This window comes from Pleurodeles waltl, chromosome 11 (genome assembly GCF_031143425.1).
Source record: "Pleurodeles waltl isolate 20211129_DDA chromosome 11, aPleWal1.hap1.20221129, whole genome shotgun sequence".
Lineage (NCBI taxonomy): Eukaryota > Metazoa > Chordata > Amphibia > Caudata > Salamandridae > Pleurodeles > Pleurodeles waltl.
Genome location: NC_090450.1, coordinates 803,276,554 through 803,293,190, shown reverse-complemented (window position 1 = coordinate 803,293,190; position 16,637 = coordinate 803,276,554). Strand labels below are relative to the sequence as shown.

At 47.5% G+C, this 16,637-nt stretch overlaps 1 protein-coding gene across 1 annotated transcript in view; it reads left to right on the top strand.

Moving 5' to 3' along the window:
* The first annotated feature begins 1,961 nt into the window (after positions 1-1,961).
* The window catches only part of CFAP73 (cilia and flagella associated protein 73), a 139,703-nt gene continuing 125,027 nt past the window's right edge, over positions 1,962-16,637 (top strand). Inside the window, exon 1 of the mRNA XM_069214556.1 lies at positions 1,962-2,142. Coding sequence (XP_069070657.1) covers positions 2,084-2,142 — 59 coding nt within the window. The 5' untranslated portion in view covers positions 1,962-2,083. The remainder of the gene's footprint in view (positions 2,143-16,637) is intronic.

Sequence of the window (16,637 nt, the reverse complement as noted above, 5' to 3'; positions counted from 1 at the left end):
CATTGCAAATGTGTGTTCTCTTTGGTAGCAGGGACTAACTGCTGTATAATTACGCGTTGTCATGTTTATCTGTTCTTTGGGGGACTTTTTTTTTCTTGGTATCATGCTCGTGTTCGGCGAAGCTTCCTTTTTTATTTCCACAGCATTCTTGTTCTCAGCTAATATAACCATGTTGTTCCTGCGTACATTTGACATGCTTTACCTAATCTAGCATTCTCTATGAGTGTTTGCTTTTTTCAGCAAGCATATTACTCTTGTCTCCACTCCCTCATAACTTGAAGGCACAGTGTAAAACTTTTCACAAAACGGGTGTGCTTAATTTTTCAGCACAGCGCCTGAAAGTTATTGGGGATGTATTCAATTCACCATTGCAGGGTGCAGTACCTTGTGTGGTCAAAAGAGTTACCAAGGGACACCTAGGGACAGCATGTGGTACTGCACCCTGTCCCTGCTTCATGCACATTAGAACATAAATGTTGCATGTTTTTTTCAGCCAGCATATTATAAGTGTAAAAGCGTTAACATAACCATGTTGTTTCTGCTTACATTTCACATGCTTTACTTAATCTTGCATTCTCTATGAGTGTTTGCTTTTTCCAGGATGTTACTTGTTTTTTTTTTCTCAACCAGCATATTACTCTTGTCTCCTCTCTTTCATAACTTATTTCCCATTTTCTGGCTCTCCTACACCGCAATGCCATATGAATGGCAATTGAGCTATGCAAATATTCTCACACCACTGCATACAAAAAAACAAAAGTTTAAAAAATGGCATTTTCAACTCCAAGAGCTCTAACTTTCACAAATGTGAGACCGATTGCATTGTGATCGCTTGGTTTGACATTATGGACATGAATACAGGGCTCGATAGGGACCAGTTTCAATGTCCATTCATAATTACTACTGAGTCTGGGACCTGGAGGGACCCGGCATACTTTAAAGCCCTTGAAAGACACTTTTCTTCCCTTCCCTTTCACCTTCCTATTCCTTTCATCGCTCTCTTGTTTTTTCAAGTCCTCTTCACTATTCCCCACCTGTTGGAACTTACCTTCTTTTTTCTTTCTGGCGCCTCTTCCCCAACGGAGTCATCCTCTCTCTATTTCTCTCTTCATTTCTTCATCGTTTGCCCTTCTTTTTCTAATCTCCTGCCCCTTTCTCCTTTCGGCCGTCTATTCCTCCTTCTGCCTTTCCTCATCGATCGTACACTTTTCTTCTCTCATTCTTGCTCTTTATGTTCTAGTGCTTCTTTTTTAGCTTTGCCTCGCTCGTTTGCTTCTACTCTTGAGCCTTTCTTATTTTCTTTTTTCGGCTCCTTTTCTCTCAGCTATTTTTCTTCTCTTCTTTCTATGTTTGAATGTTTCTTTCTACTTTTCCGACTCTTCTCTTTCCTTTCTCTCTAGCAGTCTCCCAGCTATCTTTAATCCACTCTGCTTATTTCACCATTTAATCCTTCCATGCCTCCTTCATACCTGTTTTTTCCCAAACAGTTTTTTTCCGTTTGTCTTCCCTTCATGTCTTCTTCTATCATATGTGACCATGTACTCTCTCCCCATTTGTTGTCCTATATTTGCTGCTTTTCTCTCAGTCTTTCTATGCTTCATACCTACGCTCTTCCTTTTAATTGTCTCACCGTTCTTCTGTTTCTCCTTCACCGTTTTATTTTTGCCGCCTCTATTTCATTGTCCCTTTCTTAATGTTTACCTTCCATGAGCTCCACCTCTTTTATCCTTTTAAGTCATTTCACTGGCGTCTGCCTTTCTTTGTTTAATTGCTCACTGCTCCCCCTTTCCTTCCTTCATCTTCTTAATTCCAACGTTCCCTTCCTTTCGTTATCCCTCCCTTTTCCCCCACTCCTCCTTTACTCCCCTGTCGGCTCTTTTCTCATTTTGCTTGATCCTTTCTGCCATCCCTCCCTTCTCCCCGTTAGCCCCGCCTCCGCATCCCGGACGCATCTCCCTGGCAACAGAATGCGGCCCGGCGCCTCCATGGTGACTAAAGCAGAGCTCGCTACTTACTGCCTTGCTCGGCTCGAGTCCCACGCGCCGCCCCTGTGCACCCTAAGCCTGGACCCTCAACCAGCACCATGGCACGTCTCAACATGGAAGAGTACTTCCGCACCGCCCTGGAGGACAAGCTGCTAGTGTAAGAGGAGAGAGTGGGGTGTTCTTCTGGGAGGCGTGGGAAGGAGGCGCGGGGACAGATCTACTACAAAAGTAGAGCTCACAGTTCTGGTCGTTTCTGCAGGACAGTGCTTGCTTGCTCGCTACTTTGAGGGAAATGGCCCCAATTCACTGCGTTTTGTCAGGGTTCTATGGGTCCCATTGGGATCTAGGCCCCGGTGCCTCTGAGTCCGCTACGCCTATGGTAACTACGCCCCTGAAGACGATGGGCACAGCACATAAGCGCTCCATTGTGATGCAGGAGAGTGTGCTACTAAGTACAGGAGAAAGGTTGCGCGCGCACTACTGAGGGAAACGGCCTTCTAAATAGGTGCCTCTCTCTGCGAAACTATAGGGGATGCTAGCTACAGAGGTGATCTCTGCAGGAATGTACTTTATCCTGAAACAGGGGCTCTCCATGGGGCGAGGTCTGTGTATTTTTGGAGCGTGTCGGAGGCACAGGCTCTCTCCCCCATGAAGTGACCTCCTTACACGAGGGCCCTTGGAATGACCGCTGTGTACACTACCAAAAGGAGACATATAAGGGTGGTCACACTACTGTAAACATTGCTACAAGCATCAGGTGTACACTATTTCAAGAAACAGATAATATGTACGCCCTACAATAATGGAGTGTACCCCACCACAAGGGTACCCCACAGCAAGAAGCGACAAAGGTGGTGTCAATCAATCAATCAGGAATTTGTAAAGCTCACTACTCACCCATGAGGGTCTCAAGGCGCTGAGGAGGGTGGGAGGGGGTGTATGGAGAAGGAGGGGAGAAGGTGCTGCTACTGCTCGAACAGCCAGGTCTTGAGAACGTTCCTGAAGGTAAGGTGGTCTTTGGTCTGGCACAGGTGGGTGGGAAGAGTGTTCCACATTTTGGCGGCGAGGTACGAGAATGATCTACCGCCAGTTGTAGTTCTCCAGACGCGTGGGACGGTTGCGAGGGCGGCGGAGCGGAGATGCGGGGTCGAGGTGTAGAAGGAGAGCTGTCTGTTGAGGTATTCTGGTCCGGTGTTGTGCAGTGCTTTGTGAGCGTGGGTGAGGAGTTTGATGGTGATTCTCTTGTTGACTGGGAGCCAGTGTAGGTTTCTCAGGTTGTCTGTGATGTGGCAGGGGATGTCCAGGATGAGGCGTGCAGAGGCATTCTGGATGCGTTGGAGCCTCTTCTGGAGTTTGGCCGTGGTTCCTGCGTAGAGGGCATTGCCGTAGTCCAGTTTGCTGCCTATGAGGGCTTTGGTGACTGTTCTTCTGGTTTCGGTGGGTGTGCTTTACTGCAAGGGGTGGGGGGGGACTGAAGGATGTTCACTGCTATATAATACAATACACTGTTCCAAGAAAGATAAAGAGAAAGAGAATACTAGGGAGTCCTAATTAATAGGAGCAAGAGTCCTCACACACCCTATTGGGTGTCATGCTTCATCATCGGACGGCTCCTCGTCAGACCGGCGCTGCAATGTCTGACGGGCTCCCCCCGAAGGGGGGCTCTTTGCCGGAGATCTTTTCTCGATGATGCCACAGAACCCAATTATGGGTCTGAAGGGAGAGAGGAGAGATCCAATAAAAATAAAATTGGCTCAGAACCCTCACTAAATGTTCATTTATTAATTGATGTTGGGTAATGGCCAAGATTAAAAAATAACAATTGAGTGAGATAGAGATAATGCCCAAACACTCACTAGAAACTTGATAAGGCGTGGAGGAAGTCAGTAGTTACCAGACATTCCTCGAGATGAGGTCGACATGTTTCGCGTCTCTTTCGGTCCACAAGGATCCTATGACGCTTCTTCAGGACCTAGTATATCATTACACTTCTCCAATAGAAAAAACAAAAAATAGACTCCTGCACTCTGATACTCTCTCCCTTCGGACCCATAATTGGGTTCTGTGGCATCATGGAGAAAAGATCTCCGGCAAAGAGCCCCCCTTCGGGGGGAGCCCGTCAGACATTGCAGAGCCGGTCTGACGAGGAGCCGTCCGATGATGAAGCATGACACCCAATAGGGTGTGTGAGGACTCTTGCTCCTATTAATTAGGACTCCCTAGTATTCTCTTTCTCTTTCTCTTTCTTGGAACAGTGTATTGTATTATATAACTATATTCACTGGAGGGTATACACTGGACCATTAAGCCTCCGACCCCCCTACTTTTTTGAAGGGTGTTCACTGCTGTGAAGGAGGGGGGAAAGAGTACTGACTTTTACGGGGAATGGGAAGGTTTACACTACTTCAAAAAAGAATGTATGTGGCTGTATGTTATTATTAGCAGTGAGTATGATGTACACTGTGCAATACTATGCAGGCAGTAGTGCACCCCACTGCAAGTGGTGGATGAGCAAGGTTGCACTACTAGCAGGAAAGGGTAAAGGGCTTAAAAAAACTAGGAGGCAATAAAGGCTCCATAGTGGAACAAATAGTGGGGATGTTGGTAAATCTACAACAAGGAGAAAGATGGTAGATGCATACTATAGGAAGGCTCATGTGAGGCCTTCAGCTATCCTCTTCCTTTTATGCCATGCCTCGCAGCTTCACCTAAACTTCTGATACTCCTTCCTGTTTTCACTGCATAGTTGTAAGCCTTCTTCTGTCCTGCTAGTACAGATCCCATATGATGCACATTGGATTTAACCTTTGGCCCTACTTGCTGAGAGCTAGGTTTCCAGCAGCGTAGAGCCTGTTGTTTACCAAGCACTGCAAAACAAATATCTTTCTTCCACAAGCGCTCTTTGCTTCCTCACTCTTGAGGATTTGCAGAAGCAGTCACTTTGAACAATGGAACCTGAAAGAAACAGATAACGCAAAAAACACACTTTGAAAAGAAACAGCCTCAATATGTAAATGAATACACCGAATGGGTGGAGCTTTGCTCTCTTTAGGTTGAGCCTAATAGATAGTACATTTTCATATGTACTGGCTTCACTGTCACTCTCATTTGTCTACTTCTTATTCAATAGTTTTTAATGTCCCAGCTTGTCAATCTTGCGTTTGTCTCTCTCATGGAACATTGCCTCTTTACTATCTTTTTGATTAACTGGCTTCTGTGCTTCCACAGCTCTCTTTTTGTAGGGAACTACTTTTTTGTTTTTGTTTAAGCTCTTCATGAGAGTGAATATGTTTTCTAGCCGTCTTCCTCATGTGCTCCCTCCAACATTTTGCTCTCTCTTGCCCGTGTGCTTGACTCTCCCCATGGGAGCCAGTGTGGGAGCCCTGTATGGTCCTCCTATAAAGGTCACCCTGGAACAGAAAAATATGTGGAGTAGGGAGAGGAAAGGGTCTGTGGCTGGTTAGCTGCTTGAGGGGATGTCAACTGCACATGAGGGGTTGAGCGCAGGATTTGGCCACAAGCCAGGCCCTGCAGCCATCCTCTTACCATGCATGGCATGGCAGGGCCAGAGGCTGTGCATGGAGGCAGGTTTGTCCGCTAGCGGGGGTTGTGCACAGGGCCTGGTCACAAACCAGGCCCTGCAGCTAACTCCCTCCTATATTGGTTGGTAGTGAGTGCTGGATGTAGGGCTTGGCCGCAGGCCAGATCCTGCAGGAAACCCTAAACCGCGCAAGGCGCAATCGGCTGCCTGCTTTGGGTTGTGCACAGATGTATCATCTTAAGACATTACTTTATGTTAAAAAAATAGAAATTCCCTGAAAAAAAGAAACAGTCTAAATTGTAGCTATACAAAGTAAGGTAGTAGGATTATAACATGATAAACCCTTTGAAATTAACTGAAAGAAACAAAGGTTAAAGTAGAGCTATACAAAGTTCTTCTTATTAACAAAAAATGTTTAAAACAGAAAAAAACACTGAAATTCACCAGTCTTACTTAAATGACCTAAGTATAACTTGTATTGCCATAGATTTCAAATGTCATCAATGGTGTAATAAGTGATGTGTTTCACCAAACTACAAATGGCTCTCTAGAGTGTCCTGCTGAAGGTGTCTTATCAGTGGATGGTTTATACATGTCAGCCTCTTCACTTGTGAATCATGTGAAGTCTTTAAGAGGGCGATTCCATTAAGGTGAATAGAAAACTAACTTTTTTGGAGGGTGTTCAAGTTTTGGTTACCCCATTAAGGTCTATGGAAGCATTTTGTTTATTAAGTGGGTGAATAACCGTTAAAAAGAGGGTAACATCTGCCAAATGTGGGAGGGTTGGCACATATGTTAAATGTCTCATATGTGGACAACGATTATGTTCACTATCACTTGATTGGTGATATACAATTGGGCACAGGTGTAGCTTGTTGAACTACTTGGAGTCCACAAATCCTTTAGAACACTTTTGCAATGATTGTATGATGTCATCACTGATGAAATCAATAATGTTTTTTAACATTGCCATGAGATATTTGTGAGGTCATGAGCGGTGAATGACAGGGAAGCAAGGTAAAATTAGTTTGCTAAATTATAACTTGCAAGTGTCAGTGATTAATTTGTTTATTCATGATTAGTTACTTAAAATCATTACATACAAACTTCAGAGCTCAACAATTTATGTATACCATAATAGAAAAGGTTTAAAATTAGACAAAAAGATATATCCTGTAAAAACATTGCTTAAAAGAAAAGTGATAGCATTAGAGAACTGTGATAAAAGTCCTTAGAGGTGTGGGGGCAAAGTTCTAGTGTTCGAATGCGCCAGGTCTGCTATGCTGGGCTAACTTAACTTGTATCAATTTAATGTTTGGCAAGCTGAATTTTTGGCCCCAAGAAACAAAGGAGGGAGGGTCTGTTATCTCACAGTGCAGCAGTTTGCTCCCAGTTGATGTGTTGGGTAAAAACAGATTGGAAACAGTTGAGGGGTTTCCCTGGCCTGGCAGTGATTCAAGGTAAGTTGACGGTTAGACATTGTGCCCAGCCTATACTGCGGTGTCTAGGCAGGTCTCACCCTGTTTGTGGGCTAAGAAGTGCAGTTCCTATCCTGTCTGTTCGTTTCCCCAGCCTGGCAACGGTCTGTGGTGAGTGGGTGGTAAAACACAGGCCCGAAACCTCTCTACAGATTCTGATGCCATTGGCCCAGCATAAAGGGACTAAGAGATGGTGTTGATCACTGGTGAATTTGGGGCAGCCACACAGCAGGGTTAGCCAGGATTCTCTGAGATAATTGCATATTCAGCAAGATGTTGCTTCAGTGTGCTATGCCCAGGCCTGATTGGCAGAGCAGCAAGCTTCATGTAAATGAATTTCCTTCATGCTTGGGCAGAAAGGGTTTGCTGAAAATACATCATGGCCTTCCCCAGAGTGTGAGATGCATCCAGTGCTGCAAGAGGGGTTCCATGGTGGATTCTTACAATAACACGTTTGAATGAGATTTTCATGACCTGCCTATTCACTGCTTTCATCCGGGCTTCAAGAGGAATATCCTGATAATGCAAACTCACGGTCTCAACTTCCAAGCAGCTGGTAGTCACTGCGATCTGCAGGTGCCATGGGGTGCCCTCCTCCTCGAAGATTGTTTTAATTTCTCTTTTGAGGGTGGTATCTGGGGCCCGCAGAATCCTGATGTGGTACTTGACTAGTTTCCCGAGGCATATAAGGTCCACATTCCTGAGGCCTAGTTCCAATCTCATGCTTGCTCCTATGGCCTGCAGAGGAGTGTGAAAAAAGTTTTTGTATGCTGAGATTTGAAAGGGCATAAGGAGAGTGTCCAATGTACTGGGGAAGGCTAAATCACTGTTGTTTAAAGCTGGAATCAACATTCCTCTCAGGACTTTTGACATTGGTTGCGCAGTTGGACTGTGCAGGAGATGATTGAGAGCTTTCAGGCTATAAAATGACCCCAGTCCCCTTGCTTCTGAGTTGTTTTAGATGAACCCCCGGTTTAGCCCCATCAGAGAGCCAGACGCCTAAGCAATTGTAGCGTGCAGTTGTGGTTATTTTTAGTTCTAGCTGCCATTGGGCCCATCTCTTGTGTGGGTAATTAACAAAAATGACAACTTTGGTCTTTCCCTGGTTCACCACACGTTTTTTCCCTTGGTTGTAGCTATGGAGGGCCCTAAGAGCTCTCTCCAAGCCGACTCTGGAGTGATCCATCATAGCAATGTCATCAGCATACTGCAGGATTGGGAGACGCACCTTGTCCAGCTTTGGAGGTAATAAACTGGCACCTTCCAGTGCTTTGCCCAGGTCGGCTGTGTGAAGATTAAAAAGTAGAGGGACCAACACGCAACCTTGCTTGAGGCCATTATCAGTGGGCACTCTTAAAGTGGCTGTGTTGGGGCGTTTTTATCTGACCCCCGGTCACCTGGTATAGAGATTTAATGACTTTGAGGAGCTGGGCGGAAATCCCCAATGCAGTTTGCTTCTCCTACATCTTTCCCCGGTCCACCGAGTCAAAAGCTGCACTATAATCCATGAAGCAGCAGAATAATGGGAGTTGCTTGTGCCATGTGGCTCAAGGTGACAGATGAGTCAAGGCTATGATGTTGTCCGTTGTGGAACTTTCAGGCTGGAAGCTGGATTGTAAAAAAGGGAGGATACTGTTCTCTTGTACCCAAACTTCTAACTCTTCCAGTAGTCAGGTGTAAGCTTTTGCCTCTAAATCCAGTTAAGCGATGAGCTGGTAATTTGCCGGGTTGGTGCAGTCTCCCTTTTTTATGGATTGGGAGAAGGATTGACCCTCTCCATGAGTTTGGAATAATTGTGGTAGCAAAAACTTGGTTGAACTGTGGTGTGAATAGCCCCACCCAAAAGGCGGGTGCAGTTTTGAAGACTGCAGCAGAGATCATGTTTAGCCCAGTGGCCCTGTCGTTCTTCATTTTGTTGATGGTGCCCATTACTGAGGCCTCTGGAAAAAAATGGCTTGATGAACAGGGCAGTCTCGGGTGGCAGATAGGTTGAGGAAAGTGGTTGCTGCACCGAGGCCTTGGTGTATAACTGTTTAACATAGTTCACTCACACCCATTCCGCCATGCCATTCTCCTTGGCCTGGGCAGAATTGCTGAGGTTATTTATGTACCTTTAGAGTCTGGCGTGGCTCTTTTCTTTTAGGAGAGTAAAGATCTTGAACCATTCTGCTTCAGTACTCTTGATTCTTTGCTGCCAGACAGTCTGTCTGTGGGCTGCTCTAAGGGATAAGATAGATTGACCTTGGTTGATTTTGCCGCCTCTACCTCGGGCCCTCAGGGCCATTCCGAGACTGCACTTGCTTGCAAGAATCTTCTTTTTTGGAATGAGTTGGGGAGATAATTGACGGAGGAGGTTCCTTCTCAAGGGGATCCCAGGTCTTCTCCCCAGTGCCTGTTGGAGTTTGGTGACAAGTTCCTCCCAGTGCTCCTGTGGGCTAGTTATGCTGAATGTTTTAGGGGCTAACTCTTTAGTTGCGATCCATGCTGTTGGGGTCAACTCGGTTCGGTTGGCTAAAGCCTATGCTCAGCCAGGTGGACTGTGCCTCTTTTGTCCCGGGTGGTCAAGTACACCTGCTAGATAATCTGCACTCACCCTTGGGTAGCTTGGCATGGAGCAGTCAGGCTTATCTCGGAGTCAATGTGTAAAGCAACATCACAGCACGTTCCCACAACACCCCAGCTGAACGACCCCAAAAACAGACTTCACACTGATTGTATGTATAGAAAAATTGCATTCAATACAAAAACATGATTAACACAAGTTGATTACAATGTGATCTCCGCGTAAATGTCAATGAGCACATTAATCACAATGCTATTACATGTAAACCTGGGCGTGAATCTCAAAGAACAACGCAACACATGATAATAGGTCCAACCGCATTAAATATTGATCACTGTATATATATTTGAGGAAACCACACATTCCCTCCCCACACCCATATATGGTGCCCACCAGCTGTCAGCACTAAGCCTGCCCTCAGGTTACCCACGGTGAGTGTAACACGTTCAATATATGGTGCGCCCCAGGGCTGATAGTAGCAGCAAGATGTATCTCACAGTATAACCACACTTCCACCTAGACCCACGGCCTCAGCTGTGCTAGTAAATTGTGATGCTAAACTTATGAACTCCCTGGCAGAAACAGAGTACCCAGCAACACCACAGTGCTGCCCCAGCACTCACCCATTCTCTCTCAGACTCACTCCCTCACATCCGCCCTATGCCTAGTCCCGCAGCCTTGGTATCAGTTGGCGCAGGTACATACTTGTATGCACTCGCTTGCAGCACCCGAATGCGATGCCCTGATAACTGGCAAGTGGATGCCCAGATGCTTGCAAACCTTCTGGGTCCCAGCCTGCTCTCCACCTGCCAACTAGCCTCCAGTTAACCTCGCCCCAACACAACCCCTAAAATTATAGTGACGTTCCCCTGGGTACCCAGCCGCTCACAGCTATGTCACAACTCCCCAGATGTGGGGATCAAGGTGGGGCACCAGAAGGACAACAGCCAGTCAATTAGAAAGGAGACATTCAAACACTTAAAAAGGAAGTTCACTTAAAGGTCTGCATAACAAAGGGGGATGGTCACTGGGGCTAACCGATAGACTCTGAGGTGCCCAGCCCCGCCAGACAATCCAGTGTTACCAAATAATAGCCACATTCATCACCTCTGGAATGGAGAGATGCCGTCAGGGTGCATTGACTCGACCTGCCCTCGACATTTCAGGTTGTGCACTACAAGTTACCAGGTCTGTGTCTCTGGACTGGAGACACTCTGGGGGTTATTCTAACTTTGGAGGAGGTGTTAATCCGTCCCAAAAATGACGGAAAAGTGACGGATTTACCACCAGCCGTATTACGAGTCCATTATATCCTATGGAACTCGTAATACGGCTGGTGGTATATCCGTCACTTTACCGTCACTTTTGGGACGGATTAACACTCCTCCAAAGTTAGAATAACCCCCTCTGTCTGGTGCCCCTGAACTTCCAGTGGCCCAGACAGGTTTGCTCCAATGTAGAAAGTTCTTAGTGCTGTACCCTCGCAAAAAGAAGGTAATGTCATGGATCCGATAACTTGGGGTTCCTGGACATCACCAGGTTTCTTCAACCAACTACCAGCATCGTACCTCCTTGACAGGAGGCACTAGTCTGGTGCGTGATGACTTGAACTGCACCAGACCTTCTGGGTCCACGCGGGACTTGGTTTCCATACCCCTCTGGATTGAGGTACTCTGCCCAGTACGCTATGCCCTTAGCCGTACTGGACTGTACAGGTGAACACACTAGATGCAAGTTCCATTGTGCAATACTAGGCCAAGTAAAGTACTCCTTGGGTTGTACCCACACCTCCAAAGGTTCCAACCAATGAACGAGCACAGCACACAATGAGCATGCAGCCAAGGGTCACACGAGAGAAATGCTTCCCACTTGACCTCAATGAGCCCCCAGAAGTGTTCTGCAACAGTAATCCATTCATTTCACAAGCCGTCTCGGAGCAAAGTGGTCCCCACATTAAAGGGCCACGCACCAGTAACGTGAGCAGTACATTGCTACCCCGCACCTGGTGCGCCCGGTCTCCAGACTTAGTTCTTGGTCCACACGCACATGGCTCCTGCCAGGTGTAGTCTGGCATGACATATGCGCCAACAGAGGGCACTGCTCTCCAGATATTACCGATCATGATGTAGATCCCTCTCTGACATCTTTGATGTCCCTGAGACCTCCCCAGAGACCAGGGGGCAAGCCAACCTCCCCTTGGAGAGCCACTCCAGGATGCCACACAGCAGCAGGCAGTCATCCTCAGGCCAGTCTCTAATCGGGAAGGGCGTGCAGATCCCCTCTCCTTGGACAATTATTCTCCTGGGCACCCAGATTCCTCTGACAGGGCGCCAATGCGGTCCAGGTATACTGGTCCCACGTATCTGTCGATGGCACACCAAGTTGCAAACTTTGAGTATCCCTACTTATACTAGATAAAATCTTTGAAGTGGGGGGTGGTTCAAAGGGTATTGCTTTGAAACACAGATGTTTCCCCTATATATCTCCCTTGTCTACCCTGGGGTCCTGGAATGCAGATCTTTATCTTTATGGGTGCCAGCTCTGGCTCCAGGAGGTCAAATGTTGCAACCTCTCCCCCCATCTATCCCACCAGGCCCCAAATGGCGGGGATCTATCGTTCTGGATGCCTGGGTTTATTAGCGGTCACCTGGGGAATGTGCAGATGTGCTCTTCCCCCAGGATCTATGGAAGGAAGCTTAAATTACAGGGCACCAGGACCGTCCCATGGCCTAGAAATGCCACTTCATAAAAGTGACACTTCTTGGACAGTGATGATAAAACTACTGTTACCAACATCTCAGGTTTGTCATCCTGAGTTCTGCTCCCCCTGCAATCCATTATTGCAATAAGCCTCGTTGTCCCATATCACTGTATGGGTAGAGCAGGTATCATGGGCAGTGTGAACACACATGGGTGTTTGTCACTTCCTGGGCACTCTTGCCCTGGCGCACGCACCACCCTGCCAAAACAGGTGGCAGTTCTGATACAGCCACCATCACAGTGCTTGTGCACCTCGGTTGGCCTAAGCCCTCAGGCTCTGTTTCTATCATGAAATACTCGTGCATAAATACGCACACCGAGGTCACTTTGGCCATGTGCGTATTCACATAGGACCCACCCCACCTGGTCTTAAACATGGACACCCGGGTCGGAAGGGCCAACCCCCATCCATACCTGGCCCAGCATGGGTATTGAAACCCACATACGGGTACCGGTGCCAGTCTCTAATTCATATGGATGAAGTGGGCACTTTTATTCTGCATTGACAGAGGGTAAGTGCTCTGAGCTCCTAAGCTCTTGGGTCGTATGGTGCCCCAGTGTCATTAGGCACCTTCTGGGACACTGCGGCAATGCACCACACGGGGGGTACGGTCTCAAGTGTGTGGGTATGCCAGTACGGGCTTGGATGTACTGAGCCCCTATTTTACCTGGCCCTCCAGGCCTAACGCACACTCAGGATCCAACCATGGCTGGTGTCCCACACGCTGGTCAGCGTGGAGAGTCCCCACATGGGGAGCACCCGCACCTGCATCTCCACCGTGCCCACACAGGGGGCTGATACTGATGGCCCACGGCCACGTATCAATAAAACAGTTCCCCACTTGTCAGTAGGGGCTCCCCCTGTAGTGGTCCACCCCTACTTGAGGACATACTTAGGGAGGTACCTGCCCAGCTCCACGCCGATCCCTTGACTGAGGCCCTTTGGTGTGGTGTAGAGTCCACTCAGGTCTAGTCCCCATCAAGGGATCCGTATCCATAGAGTAGGTGCCTACTCAATCAGGCCTCAGATGTGACACACGGGGTTGCCGACTGCGGCATCACATACTCCAGAATTCCCTGTGGCAACAAGGGCCTTCCTTCCTCCCCCACCGCCAGGTATCTAGTACCCCTATCGTATGGGCCAGCCAGGGCCCTATGATCACTCTCGCCCATGTCATCCACCTAAAAGTTGCATAGATTGGTAGACAGCAATTCTCTAATGAAGATGTAATCGATGGTGAGAATATTCTTGTAAGTTGGTAAGGGTTGCCAAAGTGGATTGTGTTCTTCTTTTAGAGATTGCGTGGAGGATAGTCTGTGAGTATCCAAAGGGCTCTATAGGGATGCAATTTCTGTGGGGAGCCTGTAGTTTCTGTAAGACTTGCCCAGAGTCCTGATTTTAAAGTCTCTATTGATTATGGGGAAATAGGAGACTTTTTTGTTCAGAAGTTCTCTGATTTTGGATGCAAGAGAGGTTAAGGCCTTTAATTTACATGCTGGGCTGCGTTAACATAGCAGTTGATCAACAGAAGTCAGACAGGCTTACGTTTGCTCCTTATCGCTTTAATGAGCAGCGCTTGGAGTGCAGGCAGATTGATATGGATTTCAATGGCGTCTGTTTTCTGGGCGTGTTAGATGAAAATGGAGAGACTGCCAGATGGACGGCCAAATATATTATGCTTTGTTGTAGGAACGAACATCTCATAGTATCCTGGAAGCGGCGTAGGTTCTGTGGACCAGGTCTCCTGAAGACATGGTTTGTCACCGTTGTGGAGGTAGTTGAGGGCTGTATCAACATATCTGAGTTTCTTGAGGCTAGCCACATTCCAGGCAATTATTGTTAGGTGTGTACTGAAGCTGGCCTCCCTGATTTGGTTGCCTTGTGTTCTCCTGTTAGCTGTGGATGGGAATGGTATTTGGTGTCAAGGCATTGCGGCCTGGTTGCCAGTGTCGTCCCTCTTTCTTCTTGTCCGTGAAAGTGGTGTGTTAACAGTGGCCAAGCTTGTTGTGCCAGCTCTTTGCCCTTCTTTTGACATTAGTGTTAATGGAGTTTTTGGCATTAGGTCCCCTGCCACTGAGGCTATTTTAATGTTATGGCCTGGCCTGGCAATAAAAGATCGGAAACAGCTGGTCCATCAAAGGACCATTTGATGCTGAGGGGTGCTTGGATTGAGTAATTAGCAGAGATGCCACTCTTTTAGCTGTTGTCTGCTAACTGTGGAAGAACTTCCTTTGCCCCTGATTGAGGCTAGCTTGTTCAGCTACTACCGTTGGAAATGTTGCCCATTTATCAATGATGGCTGTGCATGAGCAAGTACACGACCATTCTTCTTGACTAGAGCGAGTTTTATTCTCAATGTGATTCACTTTGTAGTTCACATCCACTAAGCGCAGTGCGATTGATTGTGGGAGATTTAGCTGCAACTCCATTTGGTGGATTGCCATAACAATGCTCTGGCCATGGAGTTTAATGCCTCACTGATGGAGATTAGTTGGAGGTCTTCCATCCTGTTGATGTCTTGATTTCCAGGGGAAATTTGACTAGTTCCTTCAGGAGTTCTAAACAACTTCAGAGTGAGTTCCAGAGTTCTTTCAACTTTAGACTACAGTTTGTGAATAAAGGATGCTGGAGGGCCCCTGGATCTAGAGACCGGGTGAGAGCCCCGGGCTTGAGGGGACTGGTTGTAAGTAACTCTGGGGAACTTACCTGAGTGAAGGCCTGGGGGATAAGCTGTTGGTGGATTTGTGCAGTGATAACCTGGGCATGTTGTGGGGTACTTGCAATGCCCTGCACCAATTCTGAGACTGGTTGTGTCTCCCTCTGGGGCTCCTTGGCCAAGGTATTGGTAGTTATGTTATGAGGTTGCCAGGGGTCCGTAGAGTAACTTGTTGAGGTGCTGCTCAGCCCTGGGCAGGAGTGGGACCTGTGTTTATCATTGGAGGCTCACTGGCCGTGCTGGGCGGGCGACTTACTGAAATTAAAGCTGACCCTTTCCCAGTGGAGTAGCTAATGACGGGAGCAGGCAGTGAGAGGTGAGGCAATCCCAGACGTAAGGTGTGCAAAACTGCATGATGAGGCCTGCAGTTGCTGCTTTGGGGGGTGTCTTCAGGGGTGGGCGTGTCTGAGCGGCAGTCTGATAGTTCAGTGTGTTTCGGATGCTATGGTTGGCTGCAGGGGTCGGAGACCCTTCCCCCCGAGTGGTGGATTTAGACCAGGTAGCATGCTTCCTTTTAAGTATTCTATAATTAGGGCCTACTGCCTGGGAGAGAATGGCACCTTTCTTGTACCCTTCTTCTGATTGGATTGTTTGTGTAATAATAGTAGTAGTTAGCTGAGAAGAGATTACCAGCCTTTTGCACTTGGGGGCCTCTCATCGTGCTGTATCACCCCTCACCCTCCTTGCTTGGCTGCCTGCTGTGCTCTGATGACCGCTCCTGAAGGTAATTGTATCAGTAGATATTGATTGGTTTTAAGGCAGTTGGCACACGCTGGGGACCCTGAAGCTGACTACAGGCATGCAAGCGTGCTGGACAGTGCACTGGACCAAAAAGTAAGGCGAGCTGAAACCAGTTCCTCTCTGACAGCATAGGGGTAGGTGGGCAGGGAAGGGAGCTCTCCCAGCCTGCAAGCCGCACCTAGACCTGATCAGGCGGCTTCTGAAGTCTTGGGACTCAGCCAACGTGCAGTGGGACCTAAACCACTGCTAGCCTCCCCACAAGCCCCCTAGCGGCTCTTACCGGATCTCCTTATTAAGTCATTTGGTGAGCACACTGCCTATCCTTGCCTCGACGAGCCTCAATTATCCTTGGAGGTTGGAGCACGAGCTGCTGGTGACTGCTGAATCATGCCTGTTCTCAGCTCCTCCTCCATGCATGCAATGGTAAGCAAGCTGGAGGTATGCAGCTCGGGCTGCTCAGGAACCTCAAGGGGTGTGCGGCCCAGGCCAGCTGACACAACAGTTACTACGGGCAAGGGGGTCCGCGACACGCTCGCACACAAGTGCGTTCACTCTGATCTGGAACCGGAAGCTCTGAGATACACAGAAGTGGAGCCACTTAGATCCATTTGCACTTCTCCTGTCTCCCGAAAGAGGGTCCTCAAAAACCCTGATTGCTTTTGCCCAATGCTGCCAGGTCATTGATTTTTCATTTTTTAAATGTTAGTTCTTATCTCATTTCAACACCTGACTTTAACCTTTAATATTTTTTCAGTGAATTTCTGGTTTTATTAACACAGGCTAGGATCTTATTACTATTCCTCACTATAACATCATATTAACTTTGATTTTTTCATTGATTTTCTGTGTTTT